Here is an 11,533-nt window from a genome sequence, read left to right on the forward strand (position 1 = left end):
GGGAAAGAGGTGCACCACCTAGGTAGACACACTGCGGTACGACAGCGGAGCTGACAACACTGCAGAGCTCAAGACCCTGACGCATGGATAGGAGGGTGTGGAGGGCAGCGATTCAGGAGTCCCGTGAGTTGATGCCGGCTAAAAGTCAGCTCTCTGATATCGCATCGCTAGAGGTGGTTGTGGAGGCCTGTGTGCACCTAAATATAATAATATAATAGTCAGAGAAGGTGGTCTATCCTCTTCCTTTTGCTGAACTCACCGACTCCTGTGTCTCTGCGTGTGTCAGTGAATATATGAGAGGATTTAATGTGTGCACGCACGCACGCACACACACACAAACAAACACTACAGTGTGTTATTAATAGCTTTAATGCTACTACTATCAGAGGCCAGCAATACATTAAGTGTGTGTGTGTGGTGTGTGTGTGTGTGTGTGTGTGTGTGTGTGTGTGTGTGTGTGTGTGTGTGTGTGTGTGTGTGTGTGTGTGTGTGTGTGTGTGTGTGTGTGTGTGTGTCTGTGTGTGTGTGTGTGTGTGTGCGTGCGTGCGTGCGTGCGTGCGTGCGTGCGTGCGTGCGTGCGTGTGAGACAGACAGACAGACAGACAGACAGACAGACAGACAGACAGACAGACAGACAGACAGACAGACAGACAAAGAGGCAGAGAGGCATAACCCAGATAGGAACACACGTTTATCACTCTCTCCCGCTGTGAGTGCGTGTGTGTTTTTTCCTCTCCGTCTCTCTCTCTACGTCCTCGCCGTTGTGAGGTATTCCCTGAATCCTGCCCCTCCCCCACACGCCACGCACTGCGTGAATCTCATCAGCATCCTTTTCCGCTCACAGGCATCCTCCGCACCAGCATCTGCTTGTCCTTCTGTTAAGCGCCCCCCCCCCTCTTCTCTCTCCATACTTGCGTGCATGCATGCATGCGGGAGCATACGCACGCACGCTTACCTACGCTTACCTACACTTCAGTGGTGGAAAAAGTACTAAAATGTTTTACTTAAGTAAAAGTATCAATACTGCAATGTAAAAGTACTCTGTTACAGGTAAAAGTGCGGAATTCAAAATTTACTTGAGTAAAAGTACAAAAGTATTGGTATCAAAATGTACTTAAAGTACCAAAAGTAAAAGTACCAAAATGTTTGAAAATAGCAGATCTACAAGCTCACAACGCGTCGACACGTTGTGAGCTTGTAGAACGGCCCTAGGTATAAAATAGGGCTAAAGGGGTTAATGTATGTTTTATAATGTAATAATTTATATCTGTAAAGTAACTAGTAACTAAAGTTTTCAAATAATTGTAGTGGAGTAAAAGTACAATATTTGCCTCTGAGATGTAGTGGAGTAGAAGTAAAAGTATAGACAATTGGAAATACTCCAGTAAAGTAACAGTACCTCAAAATTGTACTTAAGTACAGTACTTGAGTAAATGTAGTTAGTTACTTTACACCACTGACAAGCATACACACGCCCCTGATAGGTAAAGAAGAAAGAATAGTAGCAAACAATGAAACAAACAGCATACTTGTTGCTGTCTAGCAGAAACCAACTAACTCCATTCTCTCTAGCTACCATTCAGATCCATAGAGCGTCGCAGTTCCCGCCCACTTCCTGTTTTTTTTGGTGCCGGAAGAAAAAACTCAATGCATTTTTCCATTGACATTTCCAAAAATATTTATATCTATTAATTTAAGCCTTGAATCAAGCCATCATGACATGACATGAATCATGACCATAAAACGTTTTTTTCTGTGATTTTTTTTTTGTTGAAAACGGCAAAACAAAGGGTATTTATTAAATATAGTATATCATATAATTAAATATAAAATAAAAAAAAATCACAGAAAAAAACGTTTTATGGTCATGATTCATGTCATGTCATGATGGCTTGATTCGAGGCTTAAATTAATAGATATAAATATTTTTGGAAATGTCAATGGAAAAATGCATTGAGTTTTTTCTTCCGGCACCAAAAAAAACAGGAAGTGGGCGGGAACTGCGACGCTCTATTCAGCTGTTCTTATCAGTGATGGACAAAACCTCCTAACTCCACTTTTTGCTTTGTTTTTTAATTTCCTGATTTTTTTTTTAGAGTTAGCTGGTTTCTGCCGGACAGCAGAGATATAAGGAAGACACAAGTTGATGTTTTTATGTTCTCTTTGACGTGCTTCTTTAGTGTTAGATTTGTTCTCCCTGCGGCTGCTCTCCCTGTCCGCCCTCCTTTTTCCTTCTTCTCTCTTTCTAAACCCCAAAATAATCATATTTGAACTGGGGACCCCCCACCCGGAGAAGCTCTTGGAATTATAGGAGTTGAGGCGGCATTACATTTAGTTTGACTCGTTCCACAGATTGTGAAAATAGCCGTTCCCCTTTCTCAGGTAATATTGGACAATTTAGGTTTAGCCAATGTTTGACAATTGTTTTAATAATACAATTTGTTTATTACCTTTGACGCAGTAATGTTTGTTTTTTTATCATTAGTACTAAAAAGGTCTTTTAAATTGTCCTTAAATTGTCACTTTAGAAATGTGCAGATACCCTGTATACACTTATACTGTGTGTTGGTTGTGTCTACTGCTTAGTGAGAGAAAAATGTTGCACATGAAGCAAATCATCTGGGGACGCCTCCAAAGTTGGGGACCCCCAAAGTTTGAGAACCTCTGCTCTAGAGCTCATGGTTTGCTTGTCACGTGTTGCTGCTGACCAGGGAGCATGGCAGGGACTAGGTCTCCCTCTAGTGGGAGGATGGGGAATTGCCTTATACTCATCACCAGTGGAGGACCAAGTAGTCAAACTCCAGTACTTTTAAATGTCACCTTTATTATCTCTTGTATCGAACATGGGAGTATTTGTTATAAATGCCCCTTTATCTTTAGCATTTTCTTTATTTGTATCTATTTTAATTGTATCCATTTCATTCTCTATCTCTTTTTAAAGTGCACTGTTGCACTCTGATTGTATTTGTTTTTATTCTGTAAAGCACTTTGAGTTGCTTATAGGAGTTATAGGAATTATAGCCCACCACAAATCCGGTGCCATGCCCATTAGTCCGACGGCCCATTGGTCCGAAGGCCGATTTTTCTGAAATCACGATAGTTCGAAAAATGTACCATTAGACCGACGGCCCATAGTTCTGATGGCCCGTTGTCTCGAAAACAAATACCCATTCTTCCGGGGGTTCATTGATCCGAAAATGAGTGTAGACTATCAGCAGGCTATATGTATTGTATTCTGGCGTGCAAATGTATTTTTGCTTACCCACTGCACCTGAGAGGATGTTATATCTAGCCCACTTAAAGGAGAATTTTGGACTAAAGTTTTCTTACCTTTTCTATGACGTTATGATATCTTAGGATGAATGGTACAGTAGAAAAATTTCATAACTCCACCCCTGAGCCGCCACAGCTTAAAAGGTGCGCGGATAGGCCTTAGGTTAGATCACATATTTTAATAGCTTTTTTTCTTTTTTTTTTCTGGTGAGATCTGACGTTCATAGTGACAGAACACTGTCCCAAAAAAAAAACAAAAAAAAAAAAACAGAAGTCTCGCTAGACGAGATTGAAATCTCGAGATTTCAATCTCGTCTAGCGAGACTTCTGTTTTTTTTTAAAAATATGTGATCTAACCTAAGGCCTATCCGCGCACCTTTTAAGCTGTGGCGGCTCAGGGGTGGAGTTATGAAATCTTTCTACTGTACCATTCATCTTAAGATACCATAACGTCATAGAAAAGGTAAGAAAACTTTAGTCCAAAATTCCCCTTTAACCAGAAAGATCAACTTTCTTTTATTTCTCTCTGCTGTATTTGTATCTGTGAGTGCATGCTCTCAACTCAACACGAGTACTATAGGCTATACTGTACATTTACTTAAGTACAATTTTGAGGTATTTTGACTTTACTGGAGTATTTCAAATTGTCAGTACTTTTACTTCTACTCCACTACATCTCAGAGGAAAATGTTGTACTTTTACTCCACTACAATTATTTGAAAACTTTAGTTACTAGTTACTTTGTAGATTTTGATTATTATTACAAAACATATTAAACATATATAACACATTACCCACTTTAGCCCTATATACATTTTTGCCATTTGAAAATAGCAGATCTACAAGCTCACAATGCGTCGCAATGCGACGCATTGTGAGCTTGTAGATCTGCTATGTTCAAAAGATTTTTATACATTTTATACATTTGAAATATTGTGAAATGGGACATTCTGCATAATGAATACTTTTACTTCTGTACTTTAAGTATATTTTGATACCAATACTTTTGTACTTTTACTCAAGTAAGTTTTGTATTCCAGACTTTTACTTGTAACAGAGTATTTCTACATTGCAGTATTTATACTTTTACTTAAGTAAAACATTTGAGTACTTTTTCCACCACTGCTGATTTCACGTCTAGGACTAAGCAGGAATGTGTATATCCTACTATATATTTTATTAACATTTCACACGTTTGTGTATCAACGAGCTTTCCACCTGCTGTGCCCAAGCAGACACCTTTCTGTTGCGCAGTGTCTATTGATAATATAGACACACTTGCTCTGCACAGCAGACGCACTGAACGGCTTAAGTATATTATGATTATAATCTAAAGCCTGATCTAAGAAACGCAGTAAAACATTTTGTTAATATGTGGTTTGGCAATTGGTGTCACTGTCACTACACCATGATCATTCAATAAACAGCTTCACCCGAGGCTATTGGTTAAACAGTAATAGATGATTGATGAAACTGGAAAAAAAAGAAAATAATATTGTATTGTACATAAGTACAAACTGTGTATACACATGAATACAAACCAGCAAATAGTATGTATGTGTGTGCTTATTCATGTTGCTTTAAAGGATCACTTCACCCATTTTCATATAATATATTATATATCATGTATCATATTATATATCATATAATTGGTCCTCATTAATGGCCGTTATAAGATGGCACCATGTCTGCAAGAACAATAGCTTCTATATCAGCATGGTAACTTTCCAGATAGAGAAAGACTGTAGTTTCTACTAGCTTGGAATTGCCATCAATGATGACAGACGGACGGACGGACGGACAGACAGACAGAGATAGACGCAAGGTTGATTATAAATTCTCCAAAGTAAGAACCTCCCACGATGCGCTTGTCCGTCCGCATGCACCTCCGCTGTAGGGTTCATTTGGACAGACATGTAAGGGTCTGTAACTCCATAATATACACTCTCAGCATTACAGTCATGTAAGGGTTCGTTTGGTTCCATTTCTACACTATGTTACAGACTTGCAAGGGTCCGTTTGGACCCCCTGGTGTTTCCCCGGCCCCAACGTTGAGAACCAGTGGTCTAGAGACTGCTGGTCCCTGAAGCCCAGTACATGCTCCTTCTGATGTCCGAACGTATCATCGGAAAGGGAGGTGATATAATAAAGCAATAAGCCACTAGAGGTCACAGTTTACTGTGTATTTTATAATGGGGGCGTAGGTAGACACAAGTCGCAGCTGACCCTCTCAGCCATTATAAAATAGAGGTAAACTGATACCTCGCGTGGCTTATATGTATCTTTTTTTAAACGGTTCCAAATATGGCAACATGAAAATCATAATAATTCACTACAAGAACAAGCTTCTACGAGTAAGTAGTTCCCGGCTTCCTGGAGACTGATAGATAGTGTTACATAATTTGTGTTGATATGAAAAGGGTTCTATTTATTGTATTCTTTAATGTTACATTGCTTGGTACACTGACCTTCATCTCAGCTCAGGTCCTGCGTGGGAGGAGACCTACCTGTTTGGTTACGCCTTCCATCAAGCTGGACCAATCATATTAGAAGGCCTCCTACTACTAAAGAGCTGTCAGCAGCTGGGTGCGTCGGCAGTGTGTGACAAGCTTTCTGTGATGTTACACGCTGTCCAAGAGGTCTGAGCTATACTTTACCCCCTCTTTTGAGTTTGTGAACCCACTAACTGACCATATTGACTGTGTAAATCTTCGTGTTTTCGCTTATTTGATTTCATATAGGGCATAGCAGTGGTGGCCATTTTCTGGTTCCACTCCAAAATAGTCAATGCATTTTCCCATTGACATTTCCAAAAATATTTATATTCAATTCATTTAAGCCTAGAATCAAGCCATCCGGGGTCCTGGTGAATCATGACCATAAAACATTTATTTCTGTGATTTTGTTTTATTTTATATTTAATTATATGATATACTATACTATGTTTAATAAATACCCTTTGTTTTGCCGTTTTCAAAAAAGCCTGGATGGCTTGATTCTAGGCTTAAAATAATTGATATAAATATTTTTGGAAATGTCAATGGGGAAAATGCATTGACTATTTTGGAGTGGAACCATAAAATGGCCGCCACTGCTATGCCCTATTGATTGATTCCAATGACAACCCTGTTGTGGACTTTGTTTGTAACTACCAGTGCCAGCTTTGTGTAAACAAAACCTTTTTGATATAGATAAGAACAGTTAGATTAGATTAGGATTGTAATTTGTATTTGACATAGGTTAGGATAGTTAGAGGTTTAACAGTAAGTATAGGTTTAGCTTGTTTTATTTATTTATTGCTTCTGTTTGTTAAAGACCAATCCATTCTGTGTAAAGCTCTGTTTGAAATTCACTAATTGTAAAACGAAAAAAAAATCACACCCAGTGTGAAGTGGGCGGTGTGGTCACAGTGGTCATCACAGTGATGGAAGTTCACTTAAAGAAAAGTAATATTGTGGACCAACCATTGTACAACCTAGCCTGGTAAACACCCCCTCCCTCCGGAAATCTCATGCATTGCATTGCATTTGGTTTCAGGAAGGAGGGTCTGGGATTGCTCACAGAGTAAAGCTGCCCGAACCGCTGCGCATACGAACCAATCAGCGGCTGCTAGGGGCGGGATCATCCAATCACCTGCCTAGTAACTTGAAAAAATGAAACTCCGTCTGTCATCGATTCTGCGCCCGAAGTCTCAGATGCAAGTACGCTGTGAAACAAAATGTGTGTCGCAAGCTTCTTCCATTTGACGGAGTGAGGTTATGTACAACCAGTCCTGAACTTAAAAAAACCCATAAATGTGTTTTTTTTTAAAGTGCATAGTCCTATCTATAGGGCTATGCACATGTGTCATGTTTCACTAGCCAATCACAGTCCTGAATAGACTGTGATTGGCCAATCACGGTGCAGGGTTAGGGGGGTACACTGGTGGCCAATCACAGCGCAGGGTTGGGGGGGTGCAAATGTCCAAACCTCACATATAGGGGCGGTTTCACCGCCCAAAAAAATAATAATAAAAAAGGTCAATAATAAAGACAAAACTTCACTTGCCAACTTTAAAGATGGGGTGCCATGATATTTTTCAACCCCAAAACCTGATCATAAGGTATTATTATTATGTAAGGATTTTTTTCAAAAATAAAAAAGTGTACAGTAAGTGTTAAAATGTTGTTTTTATGTGGACACGCCTCCAGTTCATTAAGTATACCTGGTTCTCACCTTAGCACCTCTTCCACCACCTTAGCACCACCCACCTGTCCTAGTCCCTCCTCCTCCTCATGCCCACACCTGTTGTGTTATGATAATGAGGGGGAGGGTATGGCTTTGTGATGTCACTAAAGCGCTGTTTCTCTATTGGCACGTTTGACCCTCAAGGTTTCAGACTCCAGGAAGAAACTCCAAATAGTCAGAGAAGACATAAAACACCATAAAAACACCACCGGGGGGCTTAATGAAGTTCTATCAACCTCATAGACACATGAAAAACAGAAAAAGTGCAAAAATATGGCACCACCTCTTTAAGTGACAATTCCCCTAGACGGGATTGTAGCAGATAGGTAGATAGATAGATACCTTTATTGTTCCCAGCACAGCCGTTAAGAGTTACAGAGTTACAGGTAAAGAGGTAAAGAGTAAGGAATGAAAGTACTGTCGTATGCATAGTATACAATAGTATATACCTATACAACTGTCATGCACTATGCAGGAAAAACAAACACTAGACTATGCAGAAAAACAAACACAAGGTTACAGTGTCTCACCGTATCCCATCCTAAAACAAATAAAGTGTCCATTACAGTCAGTGCAATGCCAATCAGAAAAAGTGTCCATTTCAATCAGTGCGATGCGGGGGGGGGGGGTGAGAACGGAGAACGGAGAACAAAAGGTACATAATATTCCAAATGATGTTACGGTAGACCTGGCAGAGCGACCATTGTGTGTCTCGTTGTAAATCCTCAAAGCAACTGGCAGGAGGGACCTGCCAAGTCTCATACAGTTCCACCCCGGGGAGGTGAATCTGTTATATTTCCTCTCTTGCTCAGGTGCCCCACTATATGTGACCCACCGTGTCAAAGTGACTGTCATTTGGGTTTTTTTCATTTTCGTTTTCTCATGTCTTATAGAGTGATGCCTTGCAAAGAGATGCCTTGCAGAGATACAACGAGCTGAGAAAACTGGACTGAAAGGGCACTTTCTGACATTTTATCACCTATCCCATCATGCATTGCTGAAAGGGAAACACCTCGTTTGTCTGAAAAAAACGCTTCGTGGTGTTGCCATGTCTGCTTAATATAAGCAAACTTGTTTTTCTGTAAAGTTGCTTATAAATATTGGTAGCTTTTTATTTGTTGTGAGCTTGTAGATCGGCTATTTTCAAATAGCCGATGTATGTTAGTTTAAAGTGGTCATGTGGCCTATAATAGTCACTTAATTATTTTGGTCTTGTTTTCATAGACCTGGTTGCTTATTTCTGCAAAATCTGGCAACACGCTCAACGTTTGATTACAAGACTGTCTTTGTTCCCTGTATGCTCTCTGAGACCAAGCATTCACCACTGCCCCCTGCTGGAACTAGTGCCCCAGGAGGATTAACATAGATACCTGTACATGACAGCGTTAACAAAATATCATTGTTAATACATCTTTCTTTGAGATTTACATTAGACACAAGCCAACAGACTAGTGATACCTTTCAAAATGTTCGGGTAGAAATGGCGGTTATTACCGTGATTTTGCTATGCTTGAGCGGAAACTGAGTAATTGTTAGCAATGCTAGCGGTTGCTAGTTCTAACTTATATCTTAGCTACATGTTTAAGCATTTATTTCATATTAACATGTTGATTTATGCTTTGACATTTATGTCAAACATACTCTAGCCTAGCATGTGAAGAGTCTATTTTGTTTAGTTTTTCTGCTTTCCTGAAGAATGGGCACCCGCGAGAAGACTGTCCCTCAGTCAAAAATTGTCACAAATCTAGGTGGAGGGGGTCCAGCTTCCTCGCTGTACGCACCTTAGCCACCTCCTCCACCCCCTCCGTGTCAGAACTCAAACGCCGCTGTCTACGATGGCTGGGACATGTGCTCCGAATGGCCCAGGATCGAATCCCAAAGGTTGCACTGAGATGGACCCCAGTAGGGAAAAAGGAGTCAAGGTCGACCCCAAACCACCTGGCGACGAACCGTGACAGCTGAGCTTCAGGAGATGAACCTTACGTGGGGCGAGGCACAACATGCAGCACAAGACAGGTCCCGATGGAGGCAGACCCCCCCCCAGTGAGGTCCCCACGACGGAGCCCGCCTTCCTCACCAGCCTGTTTAGGTTGTTGGTGTTGCCTGCTCTGTTGCCCCCCCCCCCCCCCTCTTCCAGAACCTGGCAACTCGTGTTGCCAAATTCTGGAAACAAGCAACCAGTGTTAAATCGTTCGCCATTGACGGCAGCCTCGCAGATAGTTTCAACGCATGTTTGACTATCATGGGACTCTACTATGAATACTAGTAGAGAAAAAAACAACTTTGCGTCGGTTATAATAGACGAATTTCCCTTACCCACGCGCTCCCATTATGACAACGGAGGGGGTTCAAAAAATGACGACAGGGGAATATATGGAAAAAAAGAACGCCACTTTTCAAGTCGTTAGGTGAGTAACGAGACATCAAAGATAACACTTAATTTGTCCGGAATTCTCCTTTAAAATGAAAAACATTATGGGGTAAGCATTCTGATACCGATAAATAGTGGCTTTAAAGGGATAGTTCCCTTTTTTTCTATTGATTAGTCACCCCATAGAGACTTGAAATTCATTCATGTTTTGTTTTTGTCGCATTCCTAAGCCAATTATCTGATGACCAGCGGACCGGTAGGCAGCGGTTCCGGTAGGAGACACAAAGGAGACTCTTTGCGTGGTCAGCCAGGCAGACCACAGCCAATGGCAGGGATTTGCGGCAGGGTGACGTCATCAAAGATAACTTAGGTGGAGTATAAAAGTACAGTAAATGCAACCGCATGTTCAGACCGAAGAAGTAAGATGTCAATCAGTAAGCAGTTTTCTGAGTTCAGGAGGAAGTATCCTCTCAAGCCTGTTCGCGGCGTGTACAGAGAGGGCCTGGCCGAGTTTGCGGGGACGTTCATGTTGATATTCTTCGGATGTTGCTCCGTGGCCCAGTCGGTGCTGAGCAAGAGTGCCGGCACGGACATCCTGAGCATCAACCTGGGCTTCGCCCTGGGAACCATGATGGCCATGTTCCTCTCGCGTGAAACGTCGGGAGCCCATTTGAACCCCGCCATCACTCTTCCCATGGTGGTCATGCGCAGGCTACCTCTGTGGAAGTTTCCATTCTATTGCGCTGCACAATTCTTGGGCGCCTTTTTCGGAGCGGTGGGCGTCTACACGGTGTATTATGATGCTATTATGGATTTTACCAAGGGGAACGTTAATGGAAATATAACAACAGCAGCCATATTTGCAACGTATCCTATTAATACACATCTCAGAACCCTAAATGGATTCGTAGACCAGATGTGCGCAACCGGTGCTCTGGTCATGCTGGTCCTGGCCATCACCGACAGGAAAAACATGGGTGTTCCAAAGGACTTTGACGACGCAGCGCAGCCGGCGTACATGATCTCTAAAAGGTTCCTGGAGGCCCTGAGCGTTGCCTTGCTCGTCATGGCCATCGGAGTGTCCCAGCACTACAACTCCGGCTACGCCATCAACCCCGCACGAGACCTGGGGCCGCGGCTGTTCACGCTCTGCGCGGGATGGGGGACGGAAGTCTTCACGGCTGGAAATTACTGGTTTTGGGTCCCCGTGTTGGGACCCATGACTGGTGGACTTGTGGGGGCAGCTATGTATCATCTCTTCATTGGGCTACACCTCTTGGAACCCGGGCAGAGTGACAGGGATCCCTCGGTGATTGAAGATATCAGTGACGATCAGGCCCAGCCCGGAGAAGCGGCAGCCGTCTCGAACCCTGACGGTGCTCAAATTCCGTAGGGAACTTTAACTTCCCGTCACCAGTAGGCGGTGCTATGACTGTGATTTAAGAGTTGTCCTTTGATGTCTTCAGGCCATGACTCATCAAACCTGTGAAGTTTGGGAAAGATTTGGTGACCATGTAGTACAACTGTTCTGTTGCCAGTAGGGGGACTCAAGGGTTGCAAACCCTCCCCTTCCCTCGTTCAGCTACAGATACGCTGGATCACTGCAGAAAAGAATAACGCACCTGTGATTGATATAATCTGATCTAAGGAGAAGATTATAGT

At 42.1% G+C, this 11,533-nt stretch overlaps 1 protein-coding gene across 1 annotated transcript; it reads left to right on the top strand.

The window, feature by feature from the left end:
* Window positions 1-10,295: 10,295 nt before the first annotated feature.
* On the top strand, window positions 10,296-11,264 carry LOC308090919 (aquaporin-3-like; the record flags this gene model as incomplete). Its single annotated transcript, XM_080436193.1, has 1 exon — window positions 10,296-11,264. The coding sequence occupies one exon, from the start codon at window positions 10,296-10,298 to the stop codon at window positions 11,262-11,264; it is 969 nt and encodes a 322-aa protein (XP_080292319.1).
* Between the last annotated feature and the right edge of the window lie 269 nt (window positions 11,265-11,533).

Source organism: Gymnoscopelus braueri (genome assembly GCF_963280865.1).
Source record: "Gymnoscopelus braueri genome assembly, chromosome: 8".
Classification (NCBI taxonomy): domain Eukaryota; kingdom Metazoa; phylum Chordata; class Actinopteri; order Myctophiformes; family Myctophidae; genus Gymnoscopelus; species Gymnoscopelus braueri.